Here is a 17,715-nt window from a genome sequence, read left to right as displayed (position 1 = left end):
CATTAGAGCAGATTGAGTTGCGTATTATTCGGTATCTTCAAAAATGCCTACTTGCGTCGTGGGCTTTGAAAATCGCACCCGGTCTGCCATTAGGTTTTTCGGAATTCCTGCAGACTGGGACAATGCAAAGATCAAAGAGGCTTGTGTTTGTAGTGCACACTTCATTTCAGGTAAGTCATCATTTTTCAGCCCTGTTAGATTAAACTAGAAAGCCTAAATGGTATGAACAGTTTGACCCCATGCTGCGCGCGCACCAGATAGTCATTCAATGTTTACAAACCTTGAAGGGGTCTATTTATTTTACATTTTTGGGATGTCATTCTGCAGCGAGATATATTGCTTACATGTTTACTTACTGTTAAAGTAAATTTTCTGTATTTATAAGGTATTTAAGAGTTATTCAATGTGGTTATTGAATTTTTAAAGAATAATGGCGGCACGCTACATACATTTCAGTGCCATATAGTCCTCTGTATAGTTCTGCATTTTTGGGTCATAAACTGTAACTTTTATTTAGCTCAACGGAGAGCTCCAAGCAAGGCACTGTCTGCTAAAGCATGTTAGGGTAACCAGCCTCTTCCAAATAGATATTGTATGAAGAACAGCTTGTCATTAAGCTTGGATCTATTGGTTACTACTGAAACCACTGGTGTAAAATACACAGATTGCAAATGACAAATGATGGTCCTTTTAGGTTACTTTTGCATCAGCATTGAACTAAATTAACAATTGTGTTTAGACATTTCAATGATTGTTTTCTTGGACAAAAAAAAAGTAGTTAAATGCATCAACAACCATGTAGATGGGAAATAAGGCTGACACCTTAGTTTGCTGACTTAAAACCATAGGGAACCATACAAAAAGATGCATACATTTCACTTGAAAACTGCCTCTAATCATGTGTCAAATAAATTAAGCGAGCGAGTGAATGATGACCTGCGTGGACAACTATAATATCTCGCACATACAACAAATTGCAAAAAAAATTGTTTATAAACCCAAACTTTGCAGATTGCATGGCACACTAATAGATTTTAAGCATAAATAACAAATCACCTGTACCATAAGATTTAAATGTCAATCATTTGTTTCTCAGAACCCTGACATTTATGAGGCAGGGCATCAGAGGACTACTATACTGTATGAGTACACATCAGTATTGTCATGTCATTAATGTCTTTGCAAGCAGCGAGAAGAAATGGCAAACATACACAGCTTGGTTTTACTCAGTAGGGCTGGGATCCTCTTTAATAGTGTAAATTCTAGACTTAACAAAGACAACTTTTGCATAATACTTTACATTGCACTATTAAAAAAAGTTCCATTAAAAATAGATTGAATGTCTTCATTACGGTTTCTCTGTCGAATTTATGAGCAGTTGAGGGGAATTTTAAAAGATGCCAAGCAAAACGGAACCTGAAAGTCTTTTTTTGCAATACTCTTGTGGATGTTATTTTGCTACATGTGACTTTGTTGCATACTTCTTTGATCATTGATATACTGACATATTACACAATCCCATTCATATTCAGACAAACGGATCATTCTTTTTTAAAGCACATGTATCACAGATACCAATAGGAGAATCCCAACCCTAATTTGGTATTAAGCTTTTGTTGGAAAACGTAACAATAAGATCATACAATCCTGTGCAAAGTTTAAAAAACGAACAAAGTGGATGAATACTTCACTCCTTCGCTAGATTTTTAGGGGTTTGTCCTTGGTTGTGGGCTAAGGGCTGCACTACCTGTGAACGGACAGATGCAGTCCGTTGAGGGCGGGCAAAGGTGGGTGATATTCCAGCTGAGCCAGGAGAGAGAAATGATCGGAGGGGATGTGAGGGTGAGGGCAGCCGGTTATGTTGTTGTCCCTCAGCCACTGAGTCTCCAGCGGACCCAAAACTCCCAGGACGCTCATGTGGGTCTTAGAGAAAAAGATGTAATCAATCACACCCTAAAAAAGGAGAGGAAGATTGTTATTGTTATTTTATTACAGACTACAAGCTACATTTTAAGAACCCAGAGAGTACAATCAAAAAGTTATCATTAAACATTGAATTATGTGATGTTTAATTATGTGTTCTCATACAGCGTACAAAGAGTACAGAGTACTTATAGCATTGACAATAATGTGACCCTGTCTGTGAAATTTCAATAGATTTCCACTCCTCTTTTCCAAAACCCTGCCTCTTCAGCAGCAGCGGGTCAGTAATTATAATCAATTTAAATGACATCGTGTATCCTCTCACCTTAAAGTCATAAGTGTAGTTTGTGTAGGGCATGAGATTCCCTTCGTAAGCGCTCTTCAGCTGAAAACTGTGCGTGACGCTGCCGTCAGGTTTGCCGTTACAATTGAAGTTGGTCAAACAGTCACTGTAGCGCAGTTCCTTAAAGTCTTTGTGGTTTTCTGCAACTCCACCACTGCTCAGATACTCCACCACACCTGTGAGAAAATGCCAGCATACCTAGTGATGCTGAGACAAGAGTCCCATGTCAAATCTAACTGAGGCAAGAGTCGGCATAGATAAGATATTCAACCGTTTTTAATACAGTAAAACAGAAGGAGAGACCAACTGCCACCATCCACTTTGTGTGTGCCACTGGATGATCTGCTTTTGTGCTCCTACCTCCTCTTCGATTTGCATTAAGAGCTTTAATGTATAATCCTATACTGGTTCATGTAAAAATATTAGGCGTTTTTTATTCTTGCCTCTACACAAGCAGGGAATCTTTGGAACCTACCAGAGTCTGGGAGAGAGTTGAGGTCAGCACACAGGACGATGGGTATGGAGCTTGCGTCTGAAGTGGGTGAGGCAGAGTTGATGGAGCTTGAGGCTCTCTCAGCGATGCTCTTCAGCTCAGAGAGGAACATCATGGTCTGGATGAGCTTCACGTCTGAGTATTCTGGATCCCAGTGCATATGGGCGTTGGCTACCAACAGATGTTGCTTCTCTGGACACTCCTTTAAACCTGCAATATAACAGCAGTAATTAAATGAAAAATTTTATACAAATACGATAATTAAGAGGTAACACATGAAGATTCTTAAGATAATTTTTTTAATTCAATTAGCATTATTTCAGCTATTTTATTTTTAAGGTCCTAGTTTATTTTTATCAAAAGCTAAATTTTTAGGGGGGTGGGGGGGGTGGTATTTCATGCATTCTGCATTATTAACACATTTGGATTCCTTATGCACAGTTGGATTCCTTATGCCAGGGTTTGTACAAATTTCTGAAAAAAATTGACTACTGAATCTGTTGCGTAGGCAGTGCAGGAAGTACAGTGGAAGTCCTTATATGGGCACTTCACCTGGAAAAGCACACGCACAAACCAACCAAGAGCTGACATGAAATCAACATCACCAAAAAAGTTTGTTGTTATTTGACATCTTAAGGTTTGTATTTTATTCCTTGTCCAGTGGTTCATTCAATACTGAAATCATAATTCTGAATCATATGTAAAAAAGTTGGTGTTTTAAACTGCAAAGTTTCCATACTTTACTTCCAGAGAGTCAGATAAATAGTATTGTCATTGTTTTGCATGAATTGATCAAAGAGATATGTCACAGGCTTGCCTGCTCGGACAGAATCGCCTCGGTCTGTGCACAACTCACACGAAATGGGGTAACGCGCATGACCGCCCACTCCATGTTGACAAAATTTTTGCCGTGCGCACCAATGCGCCTGTGCCAATGCGTGGAGTATAAACATAGCTTTAGAGGTAGAAGATAACTTAGCTGTAAACTACTTATTGTAACTTATTTTACTGAAATATGCTAATTATCAAAAGATAAAAAAATAAATTCTGTTTTAAAATGTTTGAGATCAAAAGATGTTTATTTCATGAAACAGGCTCGTGAAGGTATTAGGGTCAACTGGTACTGGCCACTCAAGAGTCATCATGTTATAGTTAACATTACTGTCTGAGGTAATAACAACGGTAGCGTTACTTGTGCTGCTGCCTGTTAAAACCGCAGGCCCATTTATTCTGTTAAAGTTCTGACTCACACATCATTGCATGGTCCCCTTGTGTGATTTGTCGAGATGATAGAAAAAATCAGATAATTCACTAAGTGGCCCTCCCTGTAGTGTGATGTCATTACTATTAATCACCCATTCAGAGACGCTTTGACACAGAGAGGCACAGTACCGGCAATACGTAAGAAGTGTGAGAACGCAAGAAAAAGTGCAGGCACGCAAAAGATTAAAATAGAAAAGTGACGGTACTGCGTACCCGTGATTAAGTTATACAGAGATAGTGTGATCTGCCTTTTTCGGAAAGTAAAGATTCTTGTCAGATATAAATGATGCAATACTACTCTATAGGTTAACATGAAATTAGCAGAAACAGGGTGTGGTACAGTATGTGACCTTTGAAAAAAGCAAACTAGGCTTTAATATTGCAATTAAAAATAAAATGCTTCTTCATCACAAAGACATCCCAGCCTGCAAATTGCACAGATTTCACAGAAAATGGAAAGTCAATTACGAAAGAGGAAATGCTGACTAGTTTCTCTGAACCAGGGTCATGTCTGAAGCACCACTGACAAATGTTTTTTTCATGACCAACTTTCAGATCTAATGGCAGACCTTAGTTATTTAAATACAAGTTCAAATTAATTGCAAATCTAGCATTTTGGAGCTTTACCATTTTGAGCACCATGTACGAAAATAACAACATATATCATATTTTAATATAAAATTGTTTGTTTATTTTTAACTAAAAATAAGGGAAGTCATTAATCATCTGGCTTATGACATAAGGACAACAACAACATGGCAAAAATACTACTGATGTACAGTGGAGATCAAAATAAGAGAGTAATTTGTGAACACTTGATATTTTTTCAGAAATAATGTCATCTTCATTGTTCTAAATTGAAAGGATTACTCAAATAAAAAAATAAAAAAATCCAGATAATTTACTCACCACCATGTCATCCAAAATGTTGATGTCTTTCTTTGTTCAGTCGAGAAGAAATTATGTTTTTTGAGGAAAACATTCCAGGATTTTTCGCACTTTAATGGGCCCCAACACTTAACAGTTTTAATGCAGTTTAAAAGTGCAGTTTCAAAGGACTCTAAACGATCCCAAACGAGGCATAAGCGTCTTATCTAGCGAAACGATTGTCATTTTTAAACCACAACTTCTCGTCTTCCTCCGTCACTTTTAAACCACAACTTCTCGTCTTCCTCTGTTTGTGTGATGCCCCAGCGCGACCTCACGTATTACGTCATCACGTCAAGAGGTCACGGGTGACGTATGCGAACCTACGCCACAGTGTTTACAAGTGTGGAGAAAAAAGACCGTTCTGACGTTGTTGTATGTGAAATGATACTAATGAATGTCTTTGTGTCAGTTTATTGTTTAAAATGGTCCCTAATGTGCGTTCCATATATGTAACACGTGACCTTTCCACGTCATTACGCAATTACTTGCGGTCACACAAATGAAGCAAGAAGAGAAGTTGTGGTTTAAAAGTGCATATTTTTCATATTTCCTGCCAAAAATGACAATCGTTTCGCTAGATTATGCCTCATGCCTCGTTTGGAATTGTTTTTTTTTTTTTTTTTAAGAAAATGGACTAATCCTTTAAAAGAGTTTAGTTGTGACTATACTAGAAGAACAGTGTTTTACAAAATAACCAGAGAACTTTAACAAAAAAATAATAATTATTTTGTGGAAAACACAGTGAACAAAATTAGAGAACAACCACGTTTGTTACACAAACAATTATTACAACAAAAATGTATAAATGCTGCAGCAGTAAAACATTTGAAGGCAGTTTACAGGAACTTGTTTTGAATAACTTCTGCACATCTGGCTCCACAGGACATAACTAGTCTCTCTTCCACAGTGTAGAGGGTTTCTTAGCCATTACTTAGTCACCAAGGGTTTTCCAGAGATTTTCAATCAGGTTAGATCAGGACCCAAAGATCTTGACGACTCGAAACCCTGAAACACTGTATGCCGAGACAGATCCTTACCCTGTTCTGGATTGAACTGACAAGCAATTCCAGCTGCAGTGTTGAACCGATTGCCTATTAAGATTCTCTATATTATCCCCTCTTCTCGTGCATTTCTCTTTTGTGGGCAACCAGCCATTTTGGGGGACTTTAATGAGTTAGTGACATTGCAAAGATGCAATATTCTAGAAATCACAGACTTGGAACGACCAACTTGCTATGGCCTAAAGAAATATGCATTTGGCCTTCATCTGGACAACCTGGGTTTCACTGACTTTAGAACGGCTCGCCATCTTGCAAATTAGTAAAAAGTTACCCTGCCAGTTGAGTATGGTTTGTCAGATAATAAGGGAAATTAGCACTAGGTGCCAGATTAACACCAACATCTGGGAGGTATCTAAAAGTGTTCTCTAATTTTGATCTTTTTCTAATATCTCATTTAAGTTTTTTATACTGTGCTTGAGAATAAAATGTAACTGATGAAATATGCTTAAAACTGCACTTTTACTCCTGTTAGAATAACTTTAAATAAGACATGTGACTCTGAAAAGTGGGTTGTTCTCTAATTTTGATCTCTACTGTATGTTTTCATCATCCAAGTACACGTCAACTGTCGTGTCACACTCTTAAAAATAAAGCTGCTGAATAAGTTTCTTCACAGTGATTCCATAGAACAGGGGTGGCGAAAGTCGGTCCTGGAGAGCCGCAGTTGTGCAGAGTTTAGCTCCAGCTCTTATAAAACACACCTGAACAGGCTAATCAAGGTCTAAAGAGTTACTAGAAAACTACAGAAAGGTGAGGTTTAAGCAGGGTTGAAGCCAAACTTTGTAGGACTCTCTGCGGCTCTCCAGGACCGACGTTCACCACTACTGCCATAGAAGAACCATGTTTGGTTTCTCAGAGCTCTTAGAAAAACCTTTCTTTCGCTACAGGATTATTGACCTGAATTAACCCTGGGTCATTGACCTCCATCAAATCAAATCTTACACCTTTAAGTTGTAAGTTGCAAATTGGGGCAGCCCCCGATCATATAAAATACATTTAATATTTAAGATTTTAAATTGGGATGATTATAATTAGTTTCACAATAGCCAAGAGGCAGAGGTGAATGACAGACCATTTGAAAATGCGACCGCAAAACAAGCTGATGTATAGCCCCGTAGACAGCAGAGACAGAGAAATGGCGCGTGGAAGTGAGGAAATAACACAACTTCCAAAAGAATGTGTCCGTGATAACATATCACCATTGTTGCCTCAAAAACAAGAGCTGAGGAGAAATCACCTCGGTTTTAAACACACCAGGGGCCTGTTTCAGAAAGGTGGTTAAGTGAAAACTCTGAGTATGTTAACCCTAAAATAAGGGAAACTCTGAGTTTTCTGTTTCGAAATGAAAGGTAGGTTAAACCTGAGACAGCGGGGAAAGTCAAGCTCAAGCCTGTTTCAGAAGGAGAGGTAAATAAACTTAGAGTCTGTTTCCGGAGTAACTTTGTGAACCTAACCTGGTCATGAGCAGGTTTTATCCTGTAAACTTTCTTGTGGTCTCCTCCCCAATTTTAAAGGAGTAGCGGTGTTTAATCTTGTTAGTTGCTTTAGTACATTCTTTCATTGCAAACATTTTTATTATGTACACTGTAAAATAATTTTTGCTGTTTTTAAGTTATAATCAAATTGCCCTGTTTACATGTACATGGTTATTTTTAAAAACTGAGAGATTTACCTTCGTTTGTGCCCCTCGTTTACACGCAAACGTAGAACTCACCTCTGAAACCGATTGTTTCTAAAAGCTCCGGCCAGAGTGGAGATCTTGAAAATCTTCGGTTGCATGGTTGCATGTAAACTGAGACAAACGAATGTTTATGCAGGCAACGTCACAGAATATGCGCCAGGGCTCGCACCTCAAAAGTGCAACCTATGTTAACATGTGACTGCTACCCTGAACGCTTCCAAGATCACATTTATGTTGGTGCAAACTCATTTTGTGTGTTTGTATTTGCAAATACAGCTGCTCCATTATGTCGAGGAGCAGAGACAAGTGCTCGGAGGTCAGCAATTTTACGCGTGTTCGACTTCATGCGGGGCTGCAAGAACCGACAGACGGATGATGTCAAAGTACCGCGAGAGCGATTCGAAATTAGACCTCTACGTGTGATTTCTCAACTCGCTCTCGCTGTACTTTGACGTCATCATACACCTACTGCAACAACTCCTCCGTGCGCTGCCGGTGATTGGCTTATGTGGGCTTGAGCTTCTCTTGACGGCATATATGCACGGGTACGTATAAATTAACACTTTTCTGAAAACTGACATGTGTGCACGATATTATTTTTGAAACCGGAGAGGTTGAAATGTCCGTTTATGAAAATAGCCGCCCACGTGTAAACGTATAGCCTTAATGCTTTTTATATATATTTTATAAATTACATTTAAATTTAAACCAAACAAAATTAAACAGTATGACTAGTAAAGCCAATTTTGATATACTTAGGTGCAGAGACTACAGTAAGTGACAAAAATTTCATGTCGTTTTATAGAGGATCCTGTAGATGATGAGGTTGCATTCATTTGTGGGAAGTTACATTTATGTCGCGAGGGGATTTTGAGACCCCGAGTAGATTTTTGTTATATCCACATGCATTTATGTGAGGGGTATTTTTTTTCTTTGCAGTCATTTTAGATATATAAATATCCTTACATGACTAATATCAGCCTTTGTGGCCGTGCTCTTACATTTGAATTTCATTTTTAGCTGATCTGCTGTCATCTTTTTGTCCTTGAGACTGCATCTGCATGAAAATAGATATAATTACGTACAGTCCTCAATTTATTTACTTCTGATATTTTTACCGTGTTGAAAAATTTAAGGTACGCATTTACTAGAGTAGCAATTTCCAACAAAAATTTTTTCTTAGAAATATATGTTCATAGTTGCTGTACACTTGTACTGTAGCAACACTTTTAGTTTTAGTAGTAAAAAAGATTAAGACCTATTTGTCACGTGCTGTTGCCATGGTGAATCGTAATATCTGAGCTCCATTGATGATGGCTTTTCATAGTGGTTGTGTATGCATTTAACTCAAGAGTTAATCTACTCAGAATCGATTGAACTAACCAGATCAGCTGTTCTGTCAGAGTAAGTCAACTTAGAGTTCAAGTTTAAACTCAGAGTTGGTTGAACCTCCTTATTGAAACGGGCCCCAGGTGAGTGCACATAGCTGCTAGTGTACTGGCTAGCAAATGTAAACATTAAAAATAATAATAAATGTGTCACAATCTCTTAGGGCTGGGCAAAAAAATCGATTTTTCGATTAATCGTTTTTTAAAACGTGGTCGATTCAGAATCGATTCTCAAAGAGCAGAATCGATTTTTTTTCTTTCATATTTATTTCTGCAAACATTGAACGAAAGATTAACATTAATCGAATTACTAGTCTTCTTCACTAGATGTCACCCTCTTTTTTTGTCTAGCGCATGTTACCAAGGAGCAAGAGGCAAGCCTGTCATTCATTCATTCATTCAGTGCTTAAAATGGCGGTTTCAGGTGCTTCGTCGATTTTATTAATTACCTACTTGTAACCTGCTGTTCACTGTTCTTTTTATTAATATAGTATTTGTATTAAAGTTAAATAGAGTTAAATTGAGTTAAGTTTTGAGTTAAATATATTGAGTTAAATAGAGTATAAAAACCGGTCCGAGAACCAGAATCGAAAATTGAATCGAGAATCGAAATCGAATCGACTTGGTAGCTTGTGAATCGAAATCGAATCGATCTGGAAAATCTGAATCGATACCCAGCCCTACAATCTCTATACGTTTACCTCTGCTTCCCTGGGAGTTGACGTGAAACGTTGACTCTGGCACGATAATCTTAATAATATCCTGTAGTGTGTGATGCATCATGGTTTTTTTTAAATCTTGTAGTATGAGCATGTTTAAGATTTAAGAAAAGAATATCTGTGTGCTGATGTGTGTGTGCTGCAACCAGATTTCATAATTGGACAGGATTTTAAAAATCCTGTAGTGTGAGTCCGGCTTAAAGAATTTTTATTCACTACAAAGAACTGTTTAGTCTTTTTAAATAGAAAATATCTTTAGGGAACCATTCAGCCACTGATTCTTTTATGGCATTGTGAATTGCTAAGAAGGATGAGAGTACTTTACTCATGAAAATGCGTCATAGTTTTTAGGATTTTGGGTCAAAACTGAATTTTTGTATGAGCAAGCGTGTTTGTTGTTTTTTGAGACTGTTGTGTTAAAAAATATATTTGACAATGCAATGAGGTAAAATATTGTTTGTAATTTACTGCCATCTACTGGAAAACGCTTAGCAGTAGAGCAACTGTGAAACAAAAAATGGAGCTGTTTAATGACATTCAAGATCCTTACCACTAGCAAACAGGTCTTTTTTCACCTCCAACAAGACAGCTACTCCGATGTTGTCTTTGGTCATGACTCTATTAAGCATAACCTCTGAACCCTCGGAATTTGCCATGGCAACTTGATTGAACTCCACCGTGTGTTTCTGCACCAGAGCAAATCTATAAAAAGAAAAAAAAAGATAAGCTTGATGGTATTTCTGTGATGTTTAGAAAAATGACAGATTAGTTATTTTCACCTGAGGAGACAGGGGTGATCAATAGCCCAATGGGAACCTTTTTTAGTACCTGAACTATTTGTGGAACTACCTGCTTTTTTGCATGTTTGCACCACAGGAACTGGAAATGATTTTAGTAAAAAAAACACCGTTTTTGAAATGACTCCGGAGTAGGGTCTAACCAGCACAACAGGAACATCCGTGATTGTCTTTCTGTCATGACAATTTACGTTTACTATGGGCAACAGTGTCCAGGTACTTGCAAATGTGTTTTAAAGGGACATTTTTGGGTCTTGTATTGTATTATTGCAGCTATTTTTGCAGATCTCAGATCGACCAGCGGTATGAATGTTAAATCACTTCAGAGTCCCTACTGACAGTGCAAATGCAACCAGAAAAATGGTCCTAGGAAACCTTTCGTTCTTAGGCATCCCCCCAGTACTCGTTGCTATAAATCATTACCATCACCAAGCTGTCTGAAAGTGTCTAATACTGCACCTAAACATTTACCTTCCAAAAAGATTCAACTTGATGGAGTGAAATGTTCAAGTGAATTCTAGAGGCCGAAGTATGGTCCACTTTGTACGCAAGGGCCCACGTACAGTGCGTGTGATGCAATTTTCTTCATCAGAAGAGTGTGAGTGTACTGTACGCGCATTGCCGGATTTTTTAAAGCCTGTGTAGATCAGCATGGACGTATAGAAGAATGTAGTATGTAGCCCAAGAGATGCATTGCATTTTGTAGCAATGCCCATGTGTCAAATGTCTGTGTACACATACGAGTCAAATAAACGATAGACTACTTTACAAGACTGTGTGTTTGAGCATTCGCGTACATTCACATACATGTTAAAAATAACTACTTCGAGCTTTAGGCTGAGATTAGCTGGCATTTACAAAAAAAATGCAGATGAAGGTCAAGGAATCGAGTGTTATTAATTCAATTCAATATCTTTGGTAAGCTGAGATAGTGTGCGTGTGCTGAAATTTGGCATTAGTATATATCCTACACATCAATTGTTTCTTAAAGACCTAGGTTATTGGTTTATTTAGGTTTGTTCATAAGGATTGGATCTAAACTCTGTGAGTCTATGGTCCCGTACACACTGCATATTAATACGGTTGTCACATCACCTTTTTTATGCTTAATCCTGTTCTGTACACACACAGTTCTGTAATTTACCGGACTGACAACCGCATTCTACAACCGAATTAACTCCCGCAAAATGCAGATAGGGAAAACCGCATTTACAGAAACTCTGCATAGTGTGTGGCCTACATAACCGAACTGAACAACTAGTAATAAAGTGTTTAAACATGCATCATGGACATGACAGGTCTCTCTTCTGAAAAAAAAAATAAATGCCTAGAAGGAGAAAAAGTCTTCTGTATGTGCGGTGCAGAAAAGACAGAGGCACAAGCGTGTTGCCAGATTTTGCACGAAAAAAACAGCGAACAAGAAAAATCCAATAATAAACTGAAATAAATCCAAATGGTTTACCCCAAAGATCAAAATATTGGTACCGACATCTTCACACTTTAATAACACCAAAAACTTTATCGCTTCATGAGCCAAAAGCCATTAACGGTTGAGCGCCAAAACGGTATGTAACTACAAAAAAGACGAGGACCTGGCAACACTGCAAGACAGCTTGCTGTGGAGCACCCTCACAAATGCGTACAATAAACAACGCCAAGACGGAGGTTTATTGCAAAACATAACGCTGTTAAAATATTTTGGTCAAAGCTGAGAGTGATAAGCATGCGAGACGGCAGAACGTTGCTATGGTTATCTCTGTCAATCATCACATTTTCAGGAGTGACTCTTGTTTCATACAGACATGAAACAAACATTTAGGAGATTCACTCACGCATTTAAATGCAGCGTGTACGAGGCCTATGATACCAGAACAGGATTGAGCTCCTCTGCACTAGGAAGATGGAAGTAGATACTTACTTGTCGGTCTTAAAAAATACAGCACAGCCGTCCACATGTTTCCGCTCCTGTTCTGACACAAGTTTGGCACGAGACTTTGGGCAGAAAAATCCATCATATCCACGTTCCTTCAGTGTTTCCAAAAAGAAAGCGTAGTACTGTTGTGTTTCCACTTCCTGCAGAGATAGTAGAAGAATTAGCATAAAATCTCATTGGAAACACTGCTTCAAATAATTATACACAACCTGTAGGCTAATGATGTCAGCATCGCAGTTAGTGATCTCTTCCATGATACCCTTCTTCCTGTACTCCCAGTTAAGAGCCCAGGAGGGACAGTAGCCGTACAGCTGCCTTGTTGCATACTTGTCACATAGTACATTGTAGCACATAACTGTGAACACAGCTTAAGGGGAAACACATTTAACATTAGTTTTACTGTTGCTAAATTTAGGCTTATTATTACAACAGTAATAGAAGTTTATTGTTACCTGTTGACATAATTTGGTCTCGCTCCTTTAAAGTGATCCAAGGCCTTTGGGGTAGCTGTTCTGGGTGTACTATTGATTGGGGAGAAAATAATGTAGTAATCAATGTTTTGTAATACATTACTTTAGACTTTGCATTGATTGACTGATATCAGTCCTGTATTACTAAAGGCCGAAGTATGGTCCATTTTTTATGCATACACGAGGATCCTTGTACAGTGTGCATGACACAATTTTCATCATCAGCGCGTACTGTACATAAATACGCCTACAGGAGAATGTAGCATGCATAGATGCATTGCATTTTGTCACAATGCGCATGCATCGAATGTCTGTGTACACATACAAGTCAAATTAACTATACTTTGCAAGGCTGTGTGTGTACATTTGCGTACATGTAAAAAACAGACTATACTCGTATGTTCCTGTAGCAAATATTACCTGCAAGATTGTCAAGCATGTAATTTAATAACTTCCTTGTTCCATCTGATTCCTGATAAAGGTTGAGTATATCTTGGGATAATGGATTACCTGGGAAGGAAAATTTGTTCACAATTTTCACAAAAAGTTCACAATGACAAAAAAAAAGAAAATAAGCATTTTTGTTCTGTTTGTATAATATGTTTTAACATATTTTGACTATTACCTTTGAGTCCAAGGGTTTGCAACTGGAACAGCCGACCAAGTTCATAAGGTAAAACTCGTAAACAATTGTTGTTCAAAAGCAATTCCCTATAAAGAATGTTCAAAAGTATAAACAACTGATCGCTAAATAAAATCTGGAATGAATTTCACAATTTTTTTCCAAAACATGTTTATTATTATGTTATCATGTTTTTAGTCTTTAGTTATGAAGGCTTAGGATGCATAACGATTAATCGCGATTAATCTATAGCAGAATAAAAGTTTTTGTTTACATCATATATGTTTGTGAACTGTGTATAATAATTATGTATATATAAGAATATGCACACATGCATGTATAATTTTAAGGAAAAAACATATATTTATATATTAAGTATTTATATTTATAAATAATATTAATTATACATAAATATACAAATGTAAACATTTCTTAAATATATACATGCATGTGTGAGAATTTATCGTTACAAAGTTATCATACACAGTTCACACACATATATGATGTAAACAAAAACTTTTATTCTGCTACAGATTACAGATTAATCGCAATTAATTGCTATGCATCTCTAAAACAAACCACATGCAGTTTGATTGATGTTAATTGGAATCCAAAAACGAGATTTCTGAAAAATTTTAAAACTTATATACAATATATATTTATATATGTTTTTAAAATTGTTCAGAAATCTCGTTTTTGGATTCCAATTCATATCTACTGAGGTATGTTAAGACATATCAGTGCAAGATGTGTTTAAATTAAGGCAGCTCAAACATAATTTTTTTTCTGGGACTAGGATAAGCCCTGTCTGGGAAAGAGTTCAGATGCAAAACCCTCCGACATGTTTTCTTGTAAATTAGCTTTTTATCTAATGTTTAGGTTCAGTAATTTCACTTTAATGGCAATAAAAGGTTATTAGTCAGTAAATGAAATACCTTATTTTCACAAATGTCACTTTAGTCATTTAATTGGCATTTAAGAAATGTTATTGTCCTTCACTGCAAACATGCAGTACATGCAAAAATCTCCACTTCTATGAAAGTCTCCAGTCACTCTTTCTGAATAAAGGTTTAAGGCTCAAAAATTCAGTCAATATCCTAATATATTCAGTAAACATCCTTTAACACATCATCCAGTTTTTCTTTCATGCACTTTAGTGGATTCTGCCAACAAACCGGTATTTCTGAATTGCCTGAGGCCAGGAATATGCAAATTTGAAGCAAAAGTATTTAATGGACTGCATTCGGGCAAAATCATTATCTTATTTTTGACGAAAATGCTATTTAGAAACGTTTGCATCTGAGCTCTTCCCATGTTCTTTTGACACCTTTAGTTACCTGAGAGTCACCATATTGCCGAGTTCTGCTGGCAGGCTGCGTAGTTTGTTGGAGGATAGGTTAAGGAACACAAGATTGGGAAGCTTTGCGATTTCGGGAGGAATCCGGCTAAGGTTGTTGTTGTTGATGTGAAGGGCAGTCAAATGGGTCAGTGTCCATAATGAGTTGCTCAGGCTTCTGACCCGCCCTGTTACATGGAAGACATCAAATAAGAGTCATTAACATTTATCACCAAATATTCACATTTATTCTGGCATATAATTTAAAAACATCAGATCTTGAAAGATTTGTTCAGTGGAAAATTAACAAAAATAATTAGATTTTACGAGTCAAAATCTCAACTGGTACAATTACTAACCAGAAATCTCCAACTCGGTCCAGTGTGATTTCTTCCCACTGGCCACCTCCTCAGCAGACATGATGGTGTATAATCTGCGCGGGTCTGGAGGATCATATTTTTCTTTTGGCATGCCTGTTAATCTGAACATCCGTGCAGAAAATTAGTTTGCTATTTTTCTTAGTTATGTCATTGCATCTCCCCCAAAAAAACTGTCTGATCTAAAGTATGAGTCTTTATGTGATCGTTGTGGAAATGGCCTCTCTGATCAAGCCAGTGAATGCCAGGCCTACATTATGTAAACATTATGTAAATCATATAACAAACACACTCTTGTACTTGGCCCAAGGAGGGCTTTTGCCACACCTGGCAACAATTTACTACACACTGACAACAGACAAAAATTGTATAACCTGCATTTTAAAGAAAAATACGTAGCCGTAGGTACTTAGTAAAGTGTGACCCTGTCTGTGAAATCCAGGTTAAAGTCTCACAATGTAATTATGAGATTTGAAGCATCAAAGTTTGATTTAAATCACTGATTTCACATTAATTCATACTTTGACATGGCCTTACTCGCTCACTCAATATTAAAGATATCAAGGTTATGCATTCACAAAATGGTCTTTACATTATGTTAGGATTATTTTATGTAGAAAATCACAAAATACCTAGGCTATAGCTAGGTTTCCAGACTTTCTCAGACTCGTATTTTATTCAGAGGGCGTTGTCTTATTCAGACAGTGTTATCATATTCTACACTTGAGGGTGCTTACTGAGAGCAGACAGCTGATGTTTACACAGATACATTGAACTGTTTGAATAGTTGATTTCTCTCATGTCAAGCCAATACATGGTAACTATCAAGGTCACTGACATGGTATTGCTTAATTTAACTTTGGGGACATACCAGAATATCTTTTTAAAGCTTTCCAGCTGTTAAAAAGTTGAAAACACAAAGTACTTTCGCATAGCATGCTATTAATAGGTAGGAGGACCACCATAGCAGAGCTTCAAAACAGACTGTCCTCATTTGCCTTGTATAGCACGAACACGCGCTGCGCTGTAATCGTTTATTAGCAGCTGTTACTTTTAAGTGCAAGCAGCCAAAACACAGAAACACGTTTGAGACGCGATTACTGATCATATCACACTTCTGAACGACGTATTGTGTAACATTTTTTACATGCACTCATTTTATTGAATGCGTAGTGTCCCGTATTTACTTGACTATTTGTACTACACTAATACTAATACTAATACTTAGAATAACTGATTCATTTTACTATAAAGTTGTTTGTAACAGACTGTATCCTATAATGGGCGATATAAATAAATGTGACTTGACATACACAACAGCTATCGCGTTACTATGCAAATGAACGCTGGGTAATAATAATAATTATGAGGAGTTACGTAAGTTACAAAATAACTATAAATAAATGATACATAAAACACAAAATCTTGAAAAGAAAAACTATTGTATTGCAGGTGTATTTGCATCGTAAACTCTCTTTATACTATTTTAAACAACAAATGTCATATGGGGAACAGCGACGCCTACTACAACAATTAGCCAAGTAAGTTACAGTTGTCAGCTGCAAATGACTAATATAACTGGGCTTTAATTACGTAAGACTTATTATTATTTTAAAAAGTGAATGCAAAAAAAAAAAACTATTAAGCAAGTTTTGTTAGTGCACTGGCAACCACAACATAAAGCACAATCTGATCTGTCAGCCTGTTCAGGCGTCCCCTTATCACCCAATAAGGTAATTTATAAAGTACATCACCAGTATAATAAACCAATATGGGACTTCCAACTGGTTTTTACACTGTCATTTCACTGTAAACAGTGTATTTATTAAGTTAAAAGTCAACAATGTACAACGTCTCCTTTGCTGATCATCTGGAGGTAAGTTAGAGCTAGAGACATAAGCTCATATGACATCAAACAATATTATAAAGGTACAAATGCATTAAACACACACACACAAGCGGCTCTTACCTTCATTCGGGAAGTGTGAGAGGAACCGTTGCTGTGATCTGATCAAAGACTGACAGACTGTGACCGATCCTCATCGTGAGAGTCGGTCGAGCAGAAGGAAGGACAACATTCAGCGCTTCCGCTTCAGACTTGGGTTCCCGTACAACCACCACTACTTTGGAAGTGTATTACTTAGGTGGATAACTGTGTTTTAAATAAAACAATGTATAAAAATACGTTTAATAACGAAGGCATATTATACCACCAACTGTGTAGGCTACAATGTACATGGAGTGTGTTTATTTTATAAACTAACGTCATGAGGAAAATATTTTTCAATCTATTTTTAACGCACAGCTTATCAACCAGTGTAAAAGTGTATGCATTTATGTGGCAAATAACACGTAACTTGTAATTTATTTACCTGGCAA

General features: G+C 37.1%; 2 protein-coding genes across 4 annotated transcripts in view; both read right to left on the bottom strand.

Annotated features, from left to right (window-relative positions):
* The window catches only part of znhit1 (zinc finger, HIT-type containing 1), a 299,763-nt gene extending 289,553 nt beyond the window's left edge, over positions 1-10,210 (bottom strand). For both annotated transcript variants that reach the window (XM_065267232.2, XM_065267233.2), the window contains exon 1: positions 10,206-10,210. The gene's annotated coding sequence lies outside the window, so the exon portion shown is untranslated. The remainder of the gene's footprint in view (positions 1-10,205) is intronic.
* cnot6l (CCR4-NOT transcription complex, subunit 6-like) lies at positions 975-17,464 on the bottom strand. 2 transcript variants are annotated; one of them, XM_065266853.2, is made up of 12 exons: positions 17,306-17,463; positions 15,319-15,440; positions 14,961-15,147; positions 13,627-13,712; positions 13,422-13,511; positions 12,984-13,052; positions 12,741-12,898; positions 12,517-12,671; positions 10,352-10,503; positions 2,742-2,969; positions 2,249-2,442; positions 975-1,953 (listed from the first exon to the last, which is right to left on the bottom strand). In XM_065266853.2, exons 2-12 carry the CDS (start codon positions 15,428-15,430, stop codon positions 1,744-1,746), a joined length of 1,641 nt encoding a protein of 546 aa, XP_065122925.2. In that variant the 5' UTR covers positions 15,431-15,440; positions 17,306-17,463; the 3' UTR covers positions 975-1,743. The 2 variants fall into 2 exon arrangements, with proteins under 2 accessions (XP_065122925.2, XP_065122926.2); XM_065266854.2 differs by lacking the exon at positions 975-1,953 and having other exon boundaries at positions 2,255-2,473; positions 17,306-17,464.
* Positions 17,465-17,715: the final 251 nt, after the last annotated feature.

Source organism: Paramisgurnus dabryanus, chromosome 5 (genome assembly GCF_030506205.2).
Source record: "Paramisgurnus dabryanus chromosome 5, PD_genome_1.1, whole genome shotgun sequence".
In the NCBI taxonomy this organism is placed as follows: domain Eukaryota; kingdom Metazoa; phylum Chordata; class Actinopteri; order Cypriniformes; family Cobitidae; genus Paramisgurnus; species Paramisgurnus dabryanus.
The sequence above is the reverse complement of the archived record's forward strand: the minus strand, read 5'-3'. Positions and strand labels throughout refer to the sequence as shown.

Bases quoted from the DNA above. Each gene is read 5' to 3' on its own strand.
- cnot6l (XM_065266853.2), bottom strand. From the start codon at position 15,430: ATGCCAAAAGAAAAATATGATCCTCCAGACCCGCGCAGATTATACACC. The intron at 13,053-13,421 runs GTAATATTTGCT...CCCAATCAATAG, and splicing joins CATGCTTGACAATCTTGCAG to TACACCCAGAACAGCTACCC. The intron at 2,443-2,741 runs GTAGGTTCCAAA...ATTTTCTCACAG, and splicing joins CAACTCTCTCCCAGACTCTG to GTGTGGTGGAGTATCTGAGC.